At 53.2% G+C, this 22,727-nt stretch overlaps 1 protein-coding gene across 2 annotated transcripts in view; it reads left to right on the top strand.

The window, feature by feature from the left end:
- Nucleotides 1–22,727, top strand: part of NHERF2 (NHERF family PDZ scaffold protein 2) — a 35,895-nt gene that overhangs the window by 10,593 nt on the left and 2,575 nt on the right. Inside the window, exons 3-6 of one of the 2 annotated variants that reach the window (XM_074552709.1) lie at nucleotides 14,563–14,739; nucleotides 16,898–17,051; nucleotides 20,059–20,102; nucleotides 20,505–20,567. In XM_074552709.1, the coding sequence (XP_074408810.1) occupies nucleotides 14,563–14,739; nucleotides 16,898–17,051; nucleotides 20,059–20,102; nucleotides 20,505–20,567 (438 nt within the window). Of the gene's footprint in view, nucleotides 1–14,559; nucleotides 14,740–16,897; nucleotides 17,052–20,058; nucleotides 20,103–20,504; nucleotides 20,568–22,727 lie in introns of both variants that reach the window. The other variant, XM_074552708.1, reaches the window with a different exon arrangement.

The following is a 22,727-nucleotide window of genomic DNA, read 5'->3' as shown; positions in this document are numbered from 1 at the left end:
GACGGGGATGGATGCCCAGAGCTCCCCTTGGCATGGTCAGGGCTGGGCAGGCAATCCCGCTCCAGAATGGCCCTGCAGAGCGGGCCGGGGGCTATTTCGGTGCTCTCCCCGCTCCAGACTGCCCTGCACATAGAGCTGGGGGCTATTTCTGTGCCGGGGCATTGCAGGAAGCCCCTCCCGGGGAGGAGAGCATCCACCCCGCTGCACGAACTTCCTCCCCGCGGTATTTTTAGTGAAACACAAAGCGGGCGGGAGGCAGATTAGCATCGGGAGGAGCCGTGCCCTGCCAAGAGCCTTTGTTCCCGGAGCCACGGGGGACCGAGGGGTCACCCCGGGACCCCCCAGCTCCCCGGGATAGGGGAGGGGTCCTGCCCCAGCCCGGAATGGGGATGCTCAGGGTGGTCCAGCCCAGGGAGGGGTCCTGCCCCAGCCCGGAATGGGGATGCTCAGGGTGGTCCAGCCGGTGCTGATCCCTTCTGCATCCCCCACTAATCAAAACCTTTCCCTCTGATGCTGAGTGGGAGCTGCTGGAAGTGCAGCTCCATCCCTCCCCAGCCCCCTCGGCTCTCAGGATGGGCTCCAGCAGCTTTCCTTCAAACCCAGCCCCGCTCACCAGTGGGCTCCCGGCCAGCTGGGGATGGTTCTGTTCAATGGCAGAGCTATTAAATGGTTTAGAATAAATTAAAAAATCTTCTGGCAGCGGCGGGGCCTCGTGCGTGTGCCCTGGCAGCTGCACAGAGCCTCTGCTGTGCCTCTGCTCCATCCCTGGAGCTGCTCCAGCCTGCTCGGCCCCGGGGGCTCCACATGGCACAGGAAACCCTCCGACAATATTGGGCTTGGGCTGGGTTTTCTTTCTCTTTTTCTTATCCTCTGTTTATTCCTGAGAGCCAGTTGTGGAGAAGGGGATGATGTGCTGCCGGTTCCCAGCTGTGTGTGCAGGGCTGTCCCAGAGGGATAAATCATCCCAGGCGTGGATCTGAACCTGCTGGTGGCTGTGGGGGAGTCCCAGCTCCTCCTGCTCCCACCTGGGGCTGTGGGATTGCTGGTGGGCAATGGAAACTGGGGGGGCAGAGGTGCCCCTGCTGCTGATTCCAGTGTGAGCCCCCAGGCTGGAGGGGGCCAAGGCTTCCAGACACACCTGACTGCCAAAAGAGCGTCCAAAGAGCTCCTTTTAAACATTCCTTGGGTGCTCTCAGCCCTGGCAATGTGGCATCACCTCTGTGTGGGTCATTCCCGCCCTCCAGGCTGGGGTAATGATGTACCCAGCACTATAAATTGCTCAGGGTGCAGTGAAGGTCTGTTCTGAGCTGGGTTTGTCTCCCAGTCCTTTGCTCTGTCTCTGGATATGGAGATTTTACAGGCACTGCTGGTGGGGGACTCCAGGCTGGGATATGGGAGAGCAAAAATTAAACTTGCCATCAGTGGAGGCTTTCTGCAGATCCACAGGTCTCTATAAATAAGAAATTGAACCTCAAGCTGTTGACATAATTCTTTCTGGCAAGATCCATATTGTAATTTAATTTCATTACATTTTGCCTGGACTCCTGAATGTTTTGGTTCCATTGCAGTGCATGTTCTGACCACATCCAGACTGGAGCTGGATTCTGTTGGCTCAGTGTCCCTCTTTTCCCACTAAAGCTTTGCAGGAGTTTGTTTCCAGGTACAATAAGCTGGTGTGGGATGTTTGTTTAGTGGTGAGCCTGTGAGAGCCAAATTTTAGTTGTTTTATGAGCACTGGGAAGGGGAGAAAGACAATTCCCTGCAGGTGCCAGTGCTGTGGAAGTGTGAGAGGCTGCTCAGTGGGCAGAGAGTTCTGGAATGGTTTCTGGAAGGGGCAGGTCAGTTAATCCACCCCCTTCCACCATCCCAGGGTGCTCCAAGCCCTGCCCAGCCTGGCCTTGGGCACTGCCAGGGGCAGCCACAGCTGTGCCAGGGCCTGCCAGGGAACAATTCCCAATTCCCAATCTCCCATCCATCCCTGCCCTCTGGCACTGGGAGCCATTCCCTGTGTCCTGTCCCTCCATCCTTGTCCCCTCTCCAGCTCTTCTGGAGCCCCTTCAGGCCCTGGAAGGGCTCAGCTCTCCCCGGAGCCTCCTTTTCTCCAGGCTGCACTTTTGGGCTGCCTGGTTGTGGTTTTTTCCCCTGGCAGGGTATCCAGCCTGGCACTGAGCAGTCCCAGGGATGCTTGAGGGAGGAGCAGCAGTGCCTGGGTGCCCAGATGTGTGCCCAGATGTGCTCCAGGGCCTCTCCATCCCCGTGTGCTGGCAGTGGGGTCAGAGCCTGCCCTGCTGCCCCTGGGCTGTTCTGTGATTAACCCCTCTGATGGCATTACAGGGGCTAATCCCCCTCAAGCCCCCAGCAGCACACAGGGGGCAGAGAGGGCTGATCCCCCTTGTCAGCCTGAGCTCCCAGCACCCCTGGGGACGTGGCCCTGGCACCTGGCTGAGCTGGCACTGCCAGGCAATTCCATTTCACTGCTGCTGTGCTCTGGGCAGGGGCTGCAGGGGCTCTGCCCAGCCCTGGCACCTCCTCCTGCCCCGTGGGGCTCCTGCCCACCCCACCAGCAGCCAGAGGCCATCCCAGGTGAATCAGTTCACTCTGGCTGTTCATGGTTGGCAGGATTTAATTAAGACAAGCCCTAATTAGCTGTAAGCGGGTGAGCAGCCGGCTTTGCCTGGAAGGGTTCCCTGTGTGGCTGCTGGGCTGAGCCAGGGGGATGTGAGACCCTGCTTGGGGCTGGCGTGTGGGGATGAAGTCCCCTGGGAGGGGCTGGTGGCTTGTGCTGGGCACCCAAATCCCTTTTTTGGGTTTTGCCAGCACCGTTTTTGGGCTGTTCCCCCTTTCTGGGGGCTCTGTGTCCCCCTGGCACAGGCAGGGATGGCAGCGTGCCCAGCGCCCCAGAACTGGCCCTGGCACCCCCTGCAGCCCGGCTTTATCAGCAGGAGCAGCTGGCCCTGGCTCTGGGGTTATCTCAGAGATCCTCCCTGCCCCAGGGACCTCTGTGTGCTCTGCCCAGGGCTCCAGGGGCCAGCCCAGCCCTTATCTGCCCTGCCCTGCTCAGCTGCAGATAAGCTCAGCTCCCTGCCAAGGGGTATCCTCATCTTTAAGGAGTTTGGGTCAAAAAATGTCATTTTTGGAGCTTGGCAGAGGAGCCCTGGTGGTCCCTGATGATCCTGTCAGATCCTGGGACCTGATCAGATGGGATCATTCGGGTTGAGCCTGGTTTGATCCCGAGTGTCCCAGCAGGGCTGGGGGATGCCCTGGTGCCAGCATTGTGCAATGGGGGCACTGGCAGCAGGGCTGAGGGGTGCCTGGGGAGGTCAAGGGGAGCCCCAGCAGCACGGGAGGCTCTGGGTGTGTGCCCAGCCCAGCAGATCCTGTGCAGGAGCTGTGATTTGGGGGTTTTGGGACAGGGGAGCAGCTCAGTGTGGAGCTGAGGGCTGGGACCAAGGCCCCTCACCCCCCAGTTCTGGAGAATGGCACCCTGGATGTTTGATTGCAGGTTTCTGAGCACAAAGGGCCCCTCTCACACTGGGTGACCCCAGGGGGGTGCCCTGAGCTGCCTTTGCTCTCTCTCACCAGGAATGCAGAGGATGTTTGGAGCCCTCCCCCTGCCCCATTTCCTGCAGCCAGCTGGGCTGCCCGGCCAAGACAAATATTGGGAGTAAACTCTTGAACTTCCCTGGGCCAGCACTCACAGAGCAGAGCCTGTTCTGGGGCAGGGGCCGGGCTGGGGGTGCAGATGGGTCCCCTGCCCTGTGCCCAGTGCACCCCTCACTGCCAGGGGGCAGAGCAGGAGGGAAACCAGCCCCAAAGGGACAGCAGGATGGTTTGTGCCTCCTTCCCACCCTGCCTGTGCTGGGCTGGGCTGAGTGCAGCATCCATGGCCTTTTCTTGTGGGGTCTGGGGGCTCCTGGAGGGGACCAGGATTTGTGTCCCTGCTGGCCTGTGGTGCAGAACAGTTCTCCCCATTCTGTATGAGATGCCTGGCTAACAGCTGGCTTTCTGCAGGATTGCACCCTATCCCTAAAATTCAGCTTCAGGGCAGGTCCTGGTGGGTTTGAGCAGTGGGTGCTGGCCCTGGTGGGGTTTGCTGTGAGGTGACCCCAGTGCCACAGCCCTGGCACGGGGAAAAGCAGCAGGACAGAGCCTGAGCAGCCTCAGTCTTTGGGAAAAACCTTTATTTTCCCAAAACCTCCCTGTCCCGGGGTTTTCCTGGGAGCCCAGAGCTGCAGGACTGGATTCCTGCTCTGACCCCGGGGCATTGCAGGGCAGGAATGGGGCCAGCCTCCACCAGCGTTTGTGATTGCTCAAGGCCTGGCCTCCAGAACAGCTGGGGAGGCCAAGGGGGCTGGGCAGAGCCTGGAGGTGCCTGGCTCCAGCACAGACCTGGGTGAAAGCAGGGCTGGGCTGGGCTGGAGCCGTGCCTGGCTCTGCCCTGTGCGGGGGGCTCAGGTTGGGATGTGCTATTGGGGGTTTGGGGTGTGCCATTGGGGTGGCACTGCTCTGGTTTGAGGTGTGCCATAATTGGGGCTGGCACTGCTCTGGTTTGGGGTGTGCCATTGGGGTGGCACTGCTCTATTTGGGGTGTGCCATTATTGGGGGTGGCACTGCTCTGTTTGGGATGTGCCTTTGGGGTGGCACTGCTCTGTTTGGGGTGTCACAGAGGGGGTGGCACTGCTCTATTTGGGATGTGCCATTGGGGTGGCACTGCTCTGTTTGGGGTGTGCCATTGGGGTAGCACTGCTCTGGTTTGGGGTGTGCCATTATTGGGGTGGCACTGCTCTGTTTGGGATGTGCCATTGGGGTGGCACTGCTCTGTTTGGGGTGTCACAGGGTGGGACAGCAGCTCGGGGCTGCAGCACAGCCCCTTGTGCAGGGAGGGAGGGAGGGAGCACTGTGGCATTGGGGAATTTCGTTCCCAGCATCTTTCTCCATTCCCATTGTGCAGACAACCCCTCCTCTGGCCTGGGGGTTCATGCTGAGCGTGGGAAGGAGTTTTTCCCCTGCTCCAGCAGCTCCAGCCCTGCTTGCTGACCAAGGCTTTTTTAATAATAAATCCAAGGGTTTATTCCCATTTGCTGTTTCCCCTCCCACCCAGCAGAAAACAGATCCCTGTGGATCTGCTGAGATCCCTTTCAACGCAGAGCAGAGATTCCACATTTCTCCTCTTGGACAAACCCCAGCCTGCCATTCCCCACATTTCTCTCCCACATCAGCCTGGAGTTGCTCCCCGTGGAGCAGAGGAGCCCTGTGGTGCCCTGGCTGTGTGTTCCCTTGTCAGAGCCAGCTGGAAAAGCCGTCTGTGTCCATGCAGACACGTGCACGTGGCGCTTTCTGCCTCCTCCATCCTCCCTCCCTCCCTCCCTGGGCTGGCCCAGCTGCTCCCTGCTCCAGCCAAGCCTCTGCTGCTGCTGCTGCTGCTGCAGCCCTGCCCGGGGCACAGCGTGGGTGCTCTGCTGCCTCAGCCTGCTCCTGCTCCAGCACAGAGGGGAAAATGCTGATTCCCACAGCTGGGGGCTGCAGGGAATGAATGGGGACAGCTCCATTCCTGATTGGGGACCAGCTCCATCCCTGCTGCACCCTCTGGGGATGCCAGGGGACAGGGACAGCTCCATGCCTGATTGGGGATCAGCTGCACCCTCTGGGGATGCCAGGGGACAGGGACAGATTCATCCCTGCTGCACCCTCTGGGGCTGTCAGGGACAGGGACAGATTCATCCCTGCTGCACCTTGTGGGGCTGCCAGAGAATGGGGACAGGGGACAGCTCCATCCCTGATGGATCTTGTGGGGCTGCCAGGGGACAGGGACAAGCTCCATCCCTGCTGGGGGATCAGCTGCACTCTGTGGGTGTGGGCAGAGCTGGGGCTGTGCCCCTCAGGGACCCTCCCTGGGGCTGTGCCCACGGGCACAGGAGGTGCCAGGCAGGAGTGGCCGTGCTGAGAGCCCCCTTTGTGCTCAGGGATTTCCCCAAAGCCGTGGGGATGTCGCAGAGGGGCAGATCCAGCTTAGCCCGGGGGCACCGAGGGCAGGCTGAGCTGGGGTTGCTCTGCCAGGAGGGTTCTGGAGTGGGGCCCTGTGGGGCTGCAGGGAAGGGCTTTTCCCAGGGCTGGGCTGGCACTGGTGCCCTGGCACAGCCTGGCAGTGCTGCCACCATGGGCTGCACCTCCCCACCCTCCACATCCTGCTCCTGCTTTCTCCTGCCTGGCACTTCCCTGGGCACACAGGGCTGTGGCACAGCTCTGCATCCCACAGCTCCTGCCAGTGAGCTGGGCACTGGGTGGGGGCACAGGGAGCTGCAAACCTCCTCTTGCTGCTTCTCTGGTGGCACGGGATGGTGAAGGGCCTCATTAACCTCTTGTGATGATTTTGCACCACCCTGGCACCCTCACTGTGCCCTCAGCTGTGCCCACAAGGGCTGCAGGGCTCAGGGGAAGTGTCCAGGACCCTGCTGAGGATGGTGCCCACTGTGGGCATCATCCTTCCCCTCCATGCAAGGAGCTGTGCTGAGAGTCTGGGCTTTCCATGGCATGGCTCATCATCCTCCTCCTCCTCTCAGGGACTGCCTGAAAAATCAGAGAAATCCCAGGAATACCCAAATTAGCAGGAATGATCCCAGGAATATCCAAATTAGCAGGAATGATCCCAGGAATATCCAAATTGCCCTATCAGCTGCAGCCTGGCCGCGTGTCCTGCTGAGGAGCCCAGGCTGGATGTGTTCCATTGCTAATTGGAGTCACTCCCTGCCATCCTCACCCGCTGCCTTTGTGCTGCCTGCTGGCTCAGGGCGTGTGGGATGCATCCAGAGGGAGGGATGGATGCATCCAGGGGGCACTGGGTGGGTGCTGGTGCAGCCCCTGGATTGGCAGGAGGGAATAAACCCTTGGGCAGGAGCAGAAAATGGGAAAAAACCCTTGAGCAGCACAAAGCTCAGCGTCTGCCGCCCTGAAAATAAACCCCTGCTCTTTTATTTTTTATTACACCTGCTTTTTTAGTGCTTCTGTCACTCCAGCTCAGCTGGAGCAGTTGAAATAATTGCAGTAATTTGAATAATGCAGGGGATCTCAGTGAGGTGCAGCAGCCCCGTGCTGGGCAGGCAGGTGAGGGTGGCACAGGTGACACCCCAGTCTGTGCTGTCACCATCAGGAGCTGCAGCTCTGCTCTGGGGACACTGAAGGTGACCCTGCTGGTTTCAGGGTGATCTCAGCCTCTCCCAAAAGGCTTTTGGTGGCAGCTCAGCCACGTTTGAGCTCCTTTTCTGTGGGGCAGAGATGGCCACGGGCAGTCCCTGAGCTTTGTCCTGCTGGGATGTGAATGAGGGAGGTGTTGGGGACATTCCCTGGGTGGCTCTGGGTTGGGATGGTGCTGGCAGGTTTTCCTCTTCTGGCCATTGGTGTCAGAGCTCCTGGGAATGGGCTGGATGGTAATTACAGCTGTGGCTGCAGGGAAATGGGAGCAGCCTGTTTGCTGCTCCTGCCCAGGGATTTGTTCTTGTTTGCTGCTCCTGCCCAGGGATTTATTCCTGTTTGTGCTCCTGCCCAGGGATTCATTCCCATTTGCTGCTCCTGGCCAAGGATTCATTCCCATTTTCTGCTCCTTCCCAGGGATTTATTCCCATTTTCTGCTCCTGTCCAAGGGTTTATTCCCATTTTCTGTTCCTCCCCAAGGATTCATTCCCATTTTCTGCTCCTCCCCAAGGGTTTATTCCCATTTTCTGCTCCTCCCCAAGGTATTCATTCCCATTTTCTGCTCCTTCCCAGGGATTTATTCCCATTTTCAGCTCCTGCCCAGGGGTTTATTCCCATTTTCTGCTCCTGCCCAGGGGTTTATTCCCATTTTCTGCTCCTGCCCAATGATTCATTTCAGCCTGCTGCACACCCCCTGCCCGGGGGTGTCTCTGGATGCTGGATCTGCCCCTTCCTACCCATTCCCAGCCCAGGCCCTGCAGGAAGGGCAGGAACATCTGCTGGTGTTTGGTGGGGCTGGCGTCCCAGTCTCCCCTCCCCCGTCTGTTATTTATAGCATTTCACCAAACATCTGGAATTTGAGCCCGCTCAGAGTGCCTGCAGCTGGAGGAGGGGATGGGGGAGAGTGTGTGGCCAGCAGGAGGGAGGGAGGGATGGAATCAGCCCCAAACCCTCCCAGAAGTCCCATCTGGAGGTGGGGATGGACAGCAGGGCTCTGAGCAGTGCCCTCTGTCCCCTCAGGACATCCCCAGCCCTGGTGGGTTCTGCAGCTGAGGTTTGTTTGGGAGGGAGCAGAGGAGCCATTTTGCCATTTTCTGACCCAAACCACAGAAAAAGGAGAGGAAACACCGCGGCTGCTGGCTGAAAGTGTGTCAACAATGTAAATGAGGCAGGAGTGCTCCTGCCTGGGCTCTCTGCAGCCCTGCCAAGCAGGGATGGAAAGGTTTGACCTGTCCTGGGTGATCCTGGAGTGCATCCAGGTGCTGCAGTGTGACCGCGCTCTCAGGGGTCCCAGGATGAGGGAGGAGATGAGGATCTGACTCCATGGTTCAGAAGGCTGATTTATTATTTTATCATATATATTACATTAAAACTATACTAAAAGAATAGAAGAAGGATTTCATCAGAAGGCTGGCTAAGAATAGAAAAAGGAAGGAATGATAACAAAGGTTTGTGGCTCAGCTCTCTGTCCGAGCCAGCTGGACTGTGATTGGCCATTAATCAGAAACATCCACATGAGACCAATCCCAGATGCACCTGTTGCATTCCACAGCAGCAGATAATCAATGTTTGCATTTTGTTCCTGAGGCCTCTCAGCTCCCTAAAGACAGGATTTTCCATAAAAGATGTCAGTGACACTGCAGGGGTGTTGGAGCTGTGGGCAGGGCCCCTGGGGTGGGCACAGGGAGCAGGGGAGGGGGTCCCAGGCAGGGCTGAGCTGATTAGGAGCCCTGATCCTAATTATTGTGATTATTGTGGCACACCAGGAGAGGAGCTTGGTGGAGTTCCAGCAAATCCCCACTGCGGGCAGGAGCAGGGCTGGAGCTGCTGGGACACCCCAGGGACACCCCAGGGACCCCCTGCCCTGCCAGCCTGCAGGAGCCACCAGGACCCAGGGTGATGGTACCAGCCTGGCCTCGGCCTCTAGAGTAGCTCTGTGTGTGCCTGTGTCCCCCTCTTCCTCCTCCTTGTCCTCTCCTGGAAGACTCAGTGTTCACGCTGGCACTGGTGTGGAATTTTATTTTTTATTTTATTTTTTTATTTTATTTTTTATTTTATTTTATTTTTATTTTATTTTTTATTTTATTTTTATTTTATTATTATTTTTTATTTTTTATTTTTATTTTTTTAATTTTATTTATTTTTTAATTTTTATTTTATTATAATTTTTATTTTATATTTTGTTTATATTTTATTATTTATTTTATTATTTCTTTTATTTTTTATTTTATTTTTATTTTATTATTATTTTTTATTTATTATTTATTATTTTTTATTTTTTATTTTAATTTTATTTTTTATTTTATTATATATATATTTTTTTTTTTATTTAGGAGTAAACCCCTATTTTTTATTTTATTTTTATTAGGAATAAAACCCCAAACCGTGGCTTTCAAAGCATTTTAGCCCTTTGTGGGGCAGAGGGGTTGGGGACAGTCCTGGCACCTGAACACCAGTGTGGAGAGCCAGACCCTGGGTGCTCCTGCAGCTTTCTGGGCTGGCTCTGAAATGTCCATTTTATTTATTCCTGTCCCTGCTCAGGCCAGGCTGGGCTGGTGTGGAGGTGCAGGTTGGTTTTTCCTTTGGGCTGTGGGGAGCAGGGACATCCCTGTGCTGGGCTGGCTCTCAGTGGCACAGGAGGGTCCCTGGCACTGGCGTTTATTGCTATAGGAGCCAAAGGAAAATCAGTGTACACTGCTGCTTTTGAGGTGAAGGATAAAAAGGGGAGTTTATTTTCTGACTTGAACATTTATAGTTTTCCTAAAGTGACAGCGGACTGGAGGGTGACAGTGCCACCTCTCCAATGACCCTGGTCAGACCAGATCAACTTTCTTTTCTATAAAGGAATGCAAAACTTTTTATTTACAGAAAGTGTGTGAGAAAGTTCACTACACTTCAACATAAGAAGGCTGAGAAAATCTTAAAAATCTTAAAAGGGTGAGAGGTGTTGAGCTGGGAGGGGTTTTTGTAGGGCCAGGTGGGTTTGGTTGGGGAACCAAAGCTTGGGGGCTGCTCTGCTGCCCCTCAAACCCAGGAGGGGACTTTGGCTCCTTTTGGTGCTTCTGGATTCTGCTTTCCTGCAGGCTGCCACGTGCTAATTAATGGTGTGCAACCCCTCGTTAATCAGGGCTGGTGACATTGGTGCCAAATGGGCACAGCCCTGGTCAGTGCAGGGGTGGCACAGAGCCAGGGCTGGGGCACCCATGGGCCAAGGGGCACCCATGGGAGCTGGGCTTGGCTCTGGGTGCCCCCAGGTGAGCCCTGAGGGACCCCGGTTCCCCTCAGCAGCGCTGGGAACTCCAAGGGGAAATCAAAAATCAGATGCTGCAAAGAGTTGCCGTGAGATTGTGAGAGCTGGCAACACCCAATCGGGTTTTTTTTTAATTGTTTCTGAAAGCTTTTCATTGTTATTTAATGTCTTGTTTGTGCTTTTTGAAATGGAGCAGCTTGAGCTGAGCTTCCGAAAGGTTTTCCTTGGAAAATGCAGCAGCTCCAGGGCTGGGTGTGAGTGCAGTTCACCATGCAGGGAGGATTTACCTGCACAGACAGCCCTGGGCAAGGCACAGGCAGGGGTGGAGCGGGCCCTGCTTCAGGCACTCACTGGAAGGGCCTGGATTCCTGGGGAAAAATTCAAAAAATCTTCATTTTGCAGGTTTTTTTTTTTTTTTGCAAAATCTGCATTTTGCGGGGGTTTTTTGGGGCAAAATCTTCATTTTACAGGTTTTTTTTTTTTTTTTGCAAAATCTTCATTTTGCGGTTTTTTTTTGGGGAGCAAAATCTTCATTTTGCAGGGATTTTTGGGAGGCAAAATCTGCATTTTGCAGGCTTTTCTTGGGCAAAACCTTCATTTTGCGGGGTTTTTTTCTTTTTGCAAAATCTTTGTTTTGCAGGGGTTTTTTTGGCAAAATCTTCATTTTGCAGGGTTTTTTTTTTTGCAAAATCTTCATTTGTGGGGGTTTTTTGGGCAAAGTCTTCATTTTGCATTTTTTTAGCAAAATCTTCGTTTTGCAGGTTGTTTTGGGGGACAAAATCTTCATTTTGCAGGGTTTTTTTGAGGGTCAAAATCTTCATTTTGCAGGGGGATTTTTGGCAAAAATTTCATTTTGCATGGTTTTTTGAGAGTCAAAATCTTCATTTTGCATGTTGTTTTGGGGGACAAAATCTTCATTTTGCAGGGTTTTTTGAGGGTCAAAATCTTCATTTTGCAGGGTGTTTTTTTGGCAAAAATTTCATTTTGCATGGTTTTTTGAGGGTCAAAATCTTCATTTTGCAGGGTGTTTTTTTTGCAAAATCTTCATTTTGCAGGGTGGTTTTTTTTGCAAAATCTTCATTTTGCAGGGTTTTTATGGTGTATTTTTTTTGGTTTTTTGGGGGGATTTTTTTTGGGTGTTTGTTTTTGTGGTTTTTGGTTTTGTGAAGGTTTTTTTTTGTGTGGTTTTTTTTTTGTTTTGTTTGTTTTTTTTTTTTTGTTTTTTTTTTCTCTGTGTATGGGCAATTTTTGTCTTTCTGAGACAGAAAAAACGGGGTTGAATTCAGTTTCTTTGCAGCACGCCTGTGTCTGTAACTGGATCCTTTGCAGCGCTGGCTGTGAGAGGGGCGCAGCCTCCCCCTCTCAGGCAGAATCCTGTGAACCCCCATGATGACCACACTGCTCTTCCAGAAAAACTCGGGTTTCACAGAGGCCAAATCCCCCGGGAAATGGGGAAATATGGAAATATCTCCCCAGAACACAGCCAGGGAAAGGAATGCAAAAGGAAAATAAAGAGAGGAGCTGGCAGGAGAGGCCGTTGCAGAGCTGGGGGTGTGAGCAGGGGCTCAGCCCCTAATCCCAGAGAGGGGCTTTGCAGAGCTCAGCTCCAAAAGCTGTTTGCTCCAGCAGCCAAGGATTGCGTTAGCTGGGAGCTTTAAGAGCCCAGCAAAACCCTGGATCATCTCTGCGGGAGGATAAGCAGTTTTCCCTGAGGATTTCTGCCCAGAACAGATGCTGAATTGGGATTAGTTTTTTTTTTAATATGTGTGTATTTAAAAATAAACGTCTTGGATTCGTTCCAGTTAAGGGCCTTCAATTGAGGATTTTGCAGTGAGAGCAGCACAAGCCCACGCAGGACGTGGCACAAAGCAGCAGCTCCCAGCCTGGGGATCCTGCAGGGGAGCTTTTCCCTCCCTCTGGGGTTGGTTTAGTGAGTAATTTGATTTCACTGCTGATCCCTGGAGGAGGAGGGACTGACCCTGCCAGGGTGTCCCCAAGGGATCCCCACGCTGGGACAGCACCTCCAGCCCAGATTTTGGGGTGATTCTCAGTGATTTCTCTGTGTTTTCACGCTGCTGCAGGAGCTCTGACCCTGCAGGGATGGAGCAGGAGGAAAATGGCTTTAGAAGGTCCTTTTTGGACCCGAATAGGTGATGCCAGGTGGGTTTTGGTGATGCCAGCTGCACTTTGGTGACCCCAGAGGCGCTGCCCTCGTGCTGCACACAGAGCCCCGTGTGTCCTTTAAGGTCACTGCAGTTGAATCATTTCCTGTTTTCCTCAGAGCCTGAGGAGCTCCAGGCAGGCTGGAAATGTTTGCAGATAGGGTGAACTGCCTGCTCTGGGGCCATGGGAAAAGTGCAGCAGGGCTCAGGGTGCACGGGGAGGGGATGGGGCTGCAGGGCTGCCCTGGTGGGAGCAGGCCCAGGAGGGCCTTGGAGCCCCATCCTGGCTGGGCTGTCACTGGTTCAATCATTATTCCCCTTTATGAACCCAGCTGGGTGTGAGATACCAACACCACCAGCTGGCTTTTAATGAAGAACTCATTTGATGAAGGAATCTCTGTAAAATTCAGGAGCAGTTTTGAGTGTGCCCCCGTGCCTGTGATGGGCACTGCTGGTGGTGACCCTTGTGTGAGAGCAGTTTTTGGTGGGTAAGGTGAGCACTTTTTGAGGAATTTGGTGAGTAAGGTGAGCAGTTTTTGAGGAATTTGGTGGTTTAGGTGCCTCTCCTGTGCCAGAGGAAAGACTCGATCCTGGGTGATGGGCTCTGGGGAATTCTGCTTGAACAGGGAGATGGGACTTGGATGACCCTCAGTGGTTCCTTCCCTCCTGAGCCATTCTGTGTGCACAGGCTGTTCATTTTGCATCCCTGGTTCTCCCTGGATGCTGGGCTTGGGCTGGTCCACATCTGGAGCCCTGGTCCACATCTGGAGCCCTGATCCACATCTGGCTGCCCCTGGATCCCTGGCAATGTCCAAGGCCAGGCTGGACAGGGCTGGGAGCACCTGGGACAGTGGGAGGTGTCCGTGCCATGGCAGGGGACTGGAACAAGGTGATTTAAGGTCTTTTCCACCCCATCTGGAATTCTGTGCAAATTCCATCCCCAGCACAGGGATCCCTGGTAGATCCCTCTGTGTGACCCCACTCAGTTCTCCTCTGTAAAACCCCTCCTTGAGGGGGTGAAGGAGTTGGGAGGTTTGGAGTTTCGTGGTGCCTTTCAGCCGAGGGAGGGAGGAGGAGGAAATTGCTGCCTGGATTTTTAATTTGGACGGAAAGGCTGGGAGAGATTTCCCTGGGAATGTCATCCCAGACCAATCCTCTCTGCTCAGACAGGGAGCAGAGCTGCTCCTGCTGAGGGAAGGTTAAAACTCATCCAGGGGGGATGTTTTCCTTAAAGCCTGGGTGAAAATGAGCACCCTGGATCTCTGAGGTGCCTATGGCAGGGATGTGATGCTGTGCCACGAGCTGGAGCTGCTGGTGGGAATGTTGTGGGTCCTGCAGACCTGCAGAAAACCAGGAGCTGTTGCTCCCTGGCTGGCCTGAGGAGCCATAAAGCATTTTCCATGGCATGGGGAGAAGCACTGAGCTCCTCCTGTGCCCCTGTGCTGTTCATCCTGCCCAGCTCAGCCTTCCCCAGCCGCAGGGAGCTCTTGGATGTTGGGGTTCATCCCCTCCCAGCAAGGAGGGACTGGGGTGGTGGCACCAGTGGGCGATGCAGGTGTCACCGAGACCAAGGGAGTGGCCCTGCCTTAAATACCTGGCTGAGGTCAGTCCCAGGTCTGGCCAAAGCACAGCTGGGCCTTGGTTCCTCCCTGCCCAGGGCTGGGGCTTGGCCGCTGCTGGGAGGGTCCCAGCCTATGGGTGGATGAATCTGAGCCACTCATGCAGAAGGAAATGCATTTTTTGTTTTGTTTTCATTTTTCTGGAGTGCTTTTGGACAATTGGGTTTCGAAAATAGACTCAATGAGAGGAAATCCATTTGTTAAGCTGTCCCCAGGCTGAGGACGGGGGGCAGATACGGCGCTTCCTCGGGGCTCTATTTACAGTCACATCTGCCTGGAGCCACCCCAAATGCATCCATTAACCCCCTGCCTCCTCTCCCCCACCCTCTCCTCCATGAAGCAGGACCTGAACGGGCAGAAGGAGCTGTGCCCACGCCTGTGCCACCTGAAGAAAGGCCCCAATGGCTACGGCTTCAACCTGCACAGCGAGAAGTCGCGGCCGGGGCAGTTCATCCGCTCCGTGGATCCCGACTCGCCCGCGGCCAGGGCAGGGCTGCGGCCCCAGGACCGCCTGGTGGAGGTAACAGCGAGGGGGCAGCAGCAGGGTGGGACCCTGGGCAAGCTGGGACAGCCCCCAGCCCGTCACCTTCCCCAGCTGAGCCCCCTGTGTTGCTCTAATTGGGGTGCCAGGGATGGCACGGCTCTGTGCTCCTCTCCTCCAAGTGGGAGCTCTGGGGAGGATTACAGAGTAGAAATTTGGGGTTGTTCTTAGGCTGGAAAAGCCCTCCAAGACTGCTGAGTCCTGCCATCCCCCAGCTGTGTCCCCAAGGTGCTGTGCTGGCTCTGGCTGGCACCAGGGAGCGTCGGGCAGGGGACAGTGGGCACAGGGCCAGGCTGGTGCTGCCCAGCTGAGCTGATGCCCTGCCAGGGAGTGCTTGGAAACACAGGGGAAGAGGCTTTGCAGAGATTTTAAGACACGAAATTATGGAAGATGGGGAAAAAGTGTTCTTGGAGGAATCTTGCTGGTTATCACGTGCTGGACAGCACTTCTTGCCCAAGATGGGGCTGGAGTTGCCCTCTCTTTGGATTGTAATGTTGTGTTGTTCCTGGAGAAGGAGGTGCCCCCATCCAGAGCTGCCTGTGTGGGCAGAGGGGCAGACACAGCAGCCATCACCCCTTTCCCTGTGGGAGCACATGGATATTCCCTGCTTGGGCTGAACCCCAAAACCACCCACAGGGACCTCGCTGCCAGCTCAGAGCAGGAATGGGATTGGCACCCCTGCAAGAGTGTGAGCTGGGATAATCCTGCGGGCAGAGCACTCTCCTGCCTTTCAGCCCCATGAGGAATTACTGCCCGGGCAGTGGGAGCTGTGCCTGTCCCTGCAGCTGAAAGTTTAATGCTGGGACAGCGTGGGGCCGGGCCGGGCACGGGTGGCACTGCCGGGCTGGTGTCACATCCAGGGGTCCTGTTATTTATTGATGGGCTTGGCCCGGGGCCTGGCACACACAAAGCAGCTCGGGGTGAGCTCAGAAACCTGATCCCCTCCCCGCCTGCTCTTTGGGGCTGGGATAAATATTTGATGCCCCCAGCTCTGTGCCAGGGTGGGGGAGAGCAGCCCTGGCATGGATTGGGGTGAGCTGGAGTGGCAGGACAGGGATGGAGCAGGGCTGTGAGCTGGCAGCTGAGGCTGGCAGCACCTGGAGTGAGGGGCAGAGCCTGGAAGGGGTTGGAAGGGGTTTGTTCTCACCCCAGCCCTTGCAGCTGTGCCCTGGGGAGCAGGGGAGCCTGGTTCCCTGCAGAGGGGACCCCAGGTGTGGAGCCCAGGCTCTGCTCGTCCCTTTGGATGAGGAGCAGCTCTGGGTCGTGCTGAGGCTGTCGGGCCCTTCCCGGTGGGACAAAGGGTGATTCATTCACCGAACAATGTCCTGAGTCACCATTGTCCCCTCCTGCAGGAACAATCGGGATCGGGTTCCCTGGAGGTCCTGGCTCTCACGCAGGGCAGGGCAGGGAGGGAGGGATGAATCCCTGCCCCAGGCACAGGGACTCGCCTGTCAGGGGCACAGAAATCTCAGTTTCCCTCCAGAGGGATGGAGGGTGGCACAGTGATGCCCCAGGACATGGGGGTGCCCCCAGGCCCCTGTGCCCATGGGGAGATTTTGGGCACATCCAAGGGGAAGGCTGGGCTTGGCAGCACCAGAGAGGGCAGGCAGAGGGTTTTGGGGGGAGCCTGAGGTGTGTGATTACCCATGGATGTGTTTGGGATGCAGCCAGAGGTGTAAGGTAACACAGAGGATGCTCTGCGGTGGTTTAGGAGGCTTGGCTGGAGAGGGGAAGGGAAAAAGCCTGTAGCCTTCCTGTCATCCCAACAGGAAGAGGGAAAGGAAAATGCCACAATCCCAGCAGGAGTAAAGAAAGGAATCCTTAGGGAAGGAGGGGTCTGGGAGGCACCAGAGAGGGCAGGCAGAGGGTTTTGGGGGGAGCCTGGGGTGTGTGATTACCCATGGATGTGTTTGGGATGCAGCCAGAGGTGTGAGGTAACACAGAGGATGCTCTGGAGGGGTTTAGGAGAGGGAGAAGGGAAAAGCCTGTAGCCTTCCTGTCATCCCCACAGGAACAGAGAAAGGAAAATGCCACAGGCCCAGCAGGAATAAAGAAAGGAATCCTTAGGGAAGGAGGGTTCTGGGAGCAGGAGCAGCCCTGGGGGCTGGGTTTGGGTTGTGATGCTGTCCCTGTGCAGGTGAACGGGATCAACGTGGAGGGGCTGCGGCACTCGGAGGTGGTGTCCCACATCAAGGCCAGGGACAGCGAGGCCAGGCTGCTCGTGGTGGACCCCGAGACAGACGAGTACTTCAAGAAGCTGGGGGTGACCCCCACGGAGGAGCACAGCAAAGGTGAGACCTTCCCTTCCCTGGCCAGGGTGACTCACGGTGGGATCCCAGATCCCAGCACAGTCACATTTCCCTCCTGCCTCATCCCTCAGTGGTTTCCTGAGAACCACCCAGCTATTTATAAACACTGAGAATACACCCTCCCCCTGCCAAAAACCACTCTGTGGCTTTTACACGGTGAATAATTAACTCTGGAACTCCGAGGCACTGAGGTGTGCTGGGCTTTGGGGTACTGGAGCACGGGTACTCGCATGGATATACCCAGCAAAATCTAACAGTGAGGGCAGGACTAAGCCTTTTGTCCTTGGGTGTGTGTGGCAGCCACCTGGACATCTTCAGTGTCATGCTTTTTATCAGCTACAATAACGTAAAATTTGGTGGGTAATTGGCTGATGATTGATCATCATCATTGGGGGGCCCCTTCAAAGCCAGGCTGGACAGGGCAGGGTTGTTCCAGTGCAAGATGTTCCTGGGTGAGCTTTAAGCTCCCTTCCAACCCCAAGCACTCCACGATTCTGTGATTCTGTTGCTCTTTGCTCCAGTGAAGGAGCCCCTGGGCACTGGAGAGTCTCTGTGCAGAGGGAAGGGCTCCACGCTGGCTGAGCAGGGCATGGCTGGGGCAGGAATTGTTCTCCTGGCTGGGGCAGGAGTTGTTCTCCTGGCTGGGGCAGGAATCGTTCTCCTGGCTGGGACAGGAATTGTTCTCCTGGCTGGGGCAGGAATTGTTCTCCTGGCTGCAGAAACCTGGCAGGGAAAGCTGCTCATCCCCTGCCCAGCCTGGCCGTGCCCTGCTCAATGCCCAGCTCTGTTTCCCAGCACAGCTGCTCCTTATCTGAGCCCCGGGATGCTCAATGGGCAGATTTGTCCCCAGAAATGGGTCAGGCACTGCTGGGGAGCCGCAGGGTGTCAGATGCTGCAGGAGGAGCAGGGCTGGCTGCTGGCACTGCCACAAAGGAGCCCTTGTTCCAGCAGGGGACTGGCGAGGGAGCCTGGGGGCTCCAGCGTTCACAGGGAGCAGAGTTTGGCACCTGCCAGGTAACAAAGGGCTCTGGGAAATTCTGCTGTTTGCTGGGTGAGAGGGGATAATAATAATAATAATAATAATAATAATAATAATAATAATAATAATAATAATAATAATAATAATAATAATAATAATAATAATAATAATAATAATAATAATTTCTATTATAATCATATTTTATTAGTTTATAATAGTTATAATAATTATAATAATATATATTATATTTTATAATTATTATTTTATAAACTATTATTATTACTACTAATAATAATAATTACTAATAATAATTACTACTAATAATAATAGTTATTATTATTATTATTTCTATTATAATAATATTTTATTAGTTTATAATAGTTATAATATTATATAATATATATTATATTTTATAATTATTTTATAAATTATTATTATTACTATATTAGTAATAATAATTATTATTACTACTAATAATAATTACTAATAATAATTACTACTACTAATAATAATAATTTCTATTATAATCATATTTTATTAGTTTATGATAGTTATAATAATATTATATCATATATATTATATTTTATAATTATTGTTTTATAAATTATTATTATTACTATATTAGTAATAATAATAATTATTACTACTACTAATAATAATTACTAAAAATAATTACTACTACTAATAATAATAACAATAATAATAATAATAATTTCTATTATAATCATATTTTATTAGTTTATGATAGTTATAATAATATTATATAATATATTATATTTTATAATTATTGTTTTATAAATTATTATTATTACTATATTAGTAATAATAATTATTATTACTACTACTACTTATTATTATTATTATTATTATTATTATTATTATTATTATTATTATTATTATTATTATTATTATTATTATTATTATTATTATTATTATTATTATTGTTACAAATAGTGTTATTACTATTTGAGCTCACCCTGACAACTTCCCAAGCCCTGCAGCTCACCCTGAGCACCTCAGCCTTTAACCAAGTGAGTGGCTTTTAGATGAAGCATTTCCAGATGTGGCTAATTCGGTTTTGAAGTCCAGTCCCGCTTTTCTGTTCCTTGTCATCTGAAGCTTTTTATTTAAATAATTTAAAATTTAGCTACTTATGATACCAGAGATATAAGCATCTGTGTGAGCTGACTCTTTTGATGCTCATTGCTCAGAGCTTATCCTGCTCCAAACACGAGTCCAGCATTCACTGCAATAAAATATTTAAGGATCCCAAAGCCACACGGAGGTTTTTGCACCAGCACACTCTCAAAAATCATGATTTAGGTTTATTTTTCTGCTCTGCCCCAGAAATTCCTGCAGTCTGCAGTGATGCAGCCCCCAGTCAGTCCCTAGGGAAAGCATCCATGCTTGACATGATGCAGTTATTAATCCTGTCCCAATTAACACATCTGTTAGTCTGGGACAGAGACACGGTAATGCCTGGGGCAGTGACTTGATCGTGGTGACTGGCAGCTTAAATGCATGAAATTGCCATTGTGTGGGCTATTGTTAGAGTAAATCATTGAAGTGAGCAAAAAAAAAAAAAAAATTAAATTCCAGAGTGCCTGGAGAGGGGGTTGTGTGGCAGACACTGCTGTGACAGCACCATGATGGGGATTTTGATGAAGGTTTTTGAGCTGGCTTTTAAGATTTTTGATTAAAGAATTTATGAAAAAAAATGGTAAAAAAAAAAGAGAAAAGGGCAGGACGGTGGCTGTAGAAGGAGGTTACTTGTTCCTCCTCCTGGCAGGTGTTTTCCCCTGATCAAAAGGGTGAAGTGGAGTGAGTTGAGGGGATGTGGTTGTAGAAGGGCACAGGGAGAGGGCAAAGGCTTCTGTGTGGGCTGGGGAACAGCACAGAGCGGAGGGGCAGGGTGAGCTGGTGGGTGGGCAGAGCAGGAAGGGTGGGTGGGTGCCAGGTGCTGCTGCTGAGGGGCTCACTGTGTGCTCTGTGTGTGTTTGCCGTGCCCAGGTGTGCCACCCCAGCCCATGACAAACGGATCTGCACAGACCCAGGTGAGTCCTCACCTGCCCCAGAGAGGGCTGCAGAGAGCAGAGGGGTCAGGGGCTGTCCCTGCTGGTGCTCAGGTCCCCAGGGCTCGTTTAGCTCAGCCTTACTGCTGCCTGCTTTAATTGCTGCCTGCTTTAATTGCTGCCTGCTTTTAATTACTGCACACTGCAGCTTTAATTCAGGGCTTGAACCGGGCCAGTTCCAGCCCCATTTAGTCCCATGGGGAGAGGAGGAGGTGCAGTGTCCCAGTTCTGCTGGGGCTGGGGGTTTCTGTGGGGTCCCAGGGGCTCCCCTCAGCAGTTCCATCCCCTCCCTGCGGGCTCCATCCCATCCCATCCCATCCCTGGGGGTTTATTGTGTCCAGCTCTGCCTGGCTCACACCACACTGACATTTTCCTTTCCTCCAGCTGAACGGGGGATCCACATCTTCATCTCACAGCGACCTGCAGAGCCCTGGGAAGGAATCCGAGGTAAAAACCCCAAACCAACACCTCGTGTCCCCTCCATCCTGCCCCACAGGGATGTGCAGTGAGGAGGTTCCAGTTTATCTCCCAGATTTGATTTCTTTTGTACCCACCCAGGCTTTCCTCTCCTCCCTTGCACTGGGGGGGCTCCCTGGCAGCTCCTTGGGCACTGATTCCTGCTTGGATAATTTGGGAGGTGAAGGGGTGTCTGCAGGATTTGGGGTCTCAGCTAATTACACTCATGAGCCACAGCAAAGCTGGGAACCCATAAGGAACACAGCTGTGAGGCTCAAGAGTTGCTAGCAGGACAAAAGGCAGAATTGCCTTTATTTAATATTTTTTATTTATAATTTTTTTTAGTTTGGTGCACAGTGAATTTATCACAGTGTTTAAATGAAGGGAGGAGTTGTTTTTGCTGCCAGGCTGGGCTGAAGGGGTTTCTGTGGTGTGGCTCAGCACTGGAAAGGGGCAAAACTTGTCGGGCAAGGTGAAGTGGCAACCAAAAGTCAACACAAGGCATAGATTGGCATTCTCAGGCGTTAATAATTCAACATTTTTTTTTCCTGTTAAAATAAGAAGTGGGGATTTGCAAAGCGCACAGAAATTTATCTTCAGCACAAGGTTCTGCTATAAATAGAGCAGAGTGTCCCTGCAGGTGCCCGGCAGGAATGAGCCAGCCCCAGGTGCTCAGGTGGCCTCTGAGCACCCAGAGCTGCTCGGGCAGCAGCTGTGCCAGGCGCCTGCAATCTGCCCCTGTCGCTGTGAATAATGCATGGCCTGCTGCAGGGGTGTGTCCTGGGAGACCCAGGCTGTGTCCTGTCCTCTGGGGAGCCTGGGTGTCCCCTGAGCCTCCCTGGGTGCCCCCCGAGCCACCCTGGGTGTGACCGTGCTCACAGGGGTCCCAGGATGAGGGAGGAGATGAGGATCTGACTCCATGTTTCAGAAGGCTGATTTATTATTTTATGGTATATATTACATCAAAACTATAGTAAAAGAATAGAAGAAAGGATTTCATCAGAAGGCTGGCTAAGCTAAGAATAGAATAAGAAAGAATGATAACAAAGGTTTGTGTCTCAGCTCTGTGTCCGAGCCAGCTGACTGTGATTGGCCATTAATCAGAAACAACCACACGAGCCCAATCACAGATGCACCTGTTGCATTCCACAGCAGCAGATAATCATTGTTTGCATTTTGTTCCTGAGGCCTCTCAGCTTCTCAGGAGGAAAAATCCTAAGGAAAGGATTTTCCATAAAAGATGTCTGTGACACCTTGGGCTGCTGCAGGGTCACTGCAGCCCCAGTCAGAGTCCATGGCATGGAGAGGATGGAAAATGGACTGTGCTGGTGCCCTCCTGCCATGGACACACCCTGGGGCTGCTCAGGGCTGTCCTGGCTGTCCCTGGGGCTTTCCTGGGCTCGGTTGGGTTGGTTCAGCCCAGCAAGGCTGGCTCTGTTATTCAGAGAATGTGAAACCCGGAAATATTCTTGGGAAGAATTGTGCCTTGCTTTTCTCTGTGAGGAGAAATGTGGAGCTGCAGGTGTGGGGCACAGCTGGGGGGTTTGCAGCCTCTGTGATGCCCTGAGGGGCTGTGGGCACTGCAGTGCCATGGCATGGGGCACAGCTGGGAGGTTTGCAGCCTCTATGATGCCCTGAGGGGCTGTGGGCACTGCAGTGCCATGGCATGGGGCACAGCTGGGAGGTTTGCAGCCTCTATGATGCCCTGAGGGGCTGTGGGCACTTGCAGTGCCATGGCATGGGGCACAGCTGGGGGGTTTGCAGCCTCTATGATGCCCTGACGGGCTGTGCCATGGGGCACAGCTGGTGATCCTGGGGGTTTGCAGTCTCAGGGATGCCCGAGGAGCCCTGGGCACTGCAGTGCTGTGCCATGGGGTGATCCTGGGGGTTTGCAGCCTCTCTGGTGCCCCGAGCAGCCCTGGGCACTGCAGTGCCATCATATGGGGCACAGCTGGGAGGTTTGCAGCCCTGGGGATGCCCTGAGGGGCCGTGGGCACTGCAGTGCCATGGCATGGGACACAGCTGGGAGGTTTGCAGTCTCAGGGATGCCCTGAGGGGCTGTGGGCACTGCAGTGCTGTGCCATGGGGCACAGCTGGTGAGCCTGGGGGTTTGCAGTCTCAGGGATGCCCGAGGAGCCCTGGGCACTGCAG

This window comes from Zonotrichia albicollis, chromosome 16, assembly GCF_047830755.1.
Source record: "Zonotrichia albicollis isolate bZonAlb1 chromosome 16, bZonAlb1.hap1, whole genome shotgun sequence".
In the NCBI taxonomy this organism is placed as follows: domain Eukaryota; kingdom Metazoa; phylum Chordata; class Aves; order Passeriformes; family Passerellidae; genus Zonotrichia; species Zonotrichia albicollis.
Note: the sequence above shows the minus strand (reverse complement) of the source record. Positions and strands in the feature narration are given on the sequence as shown.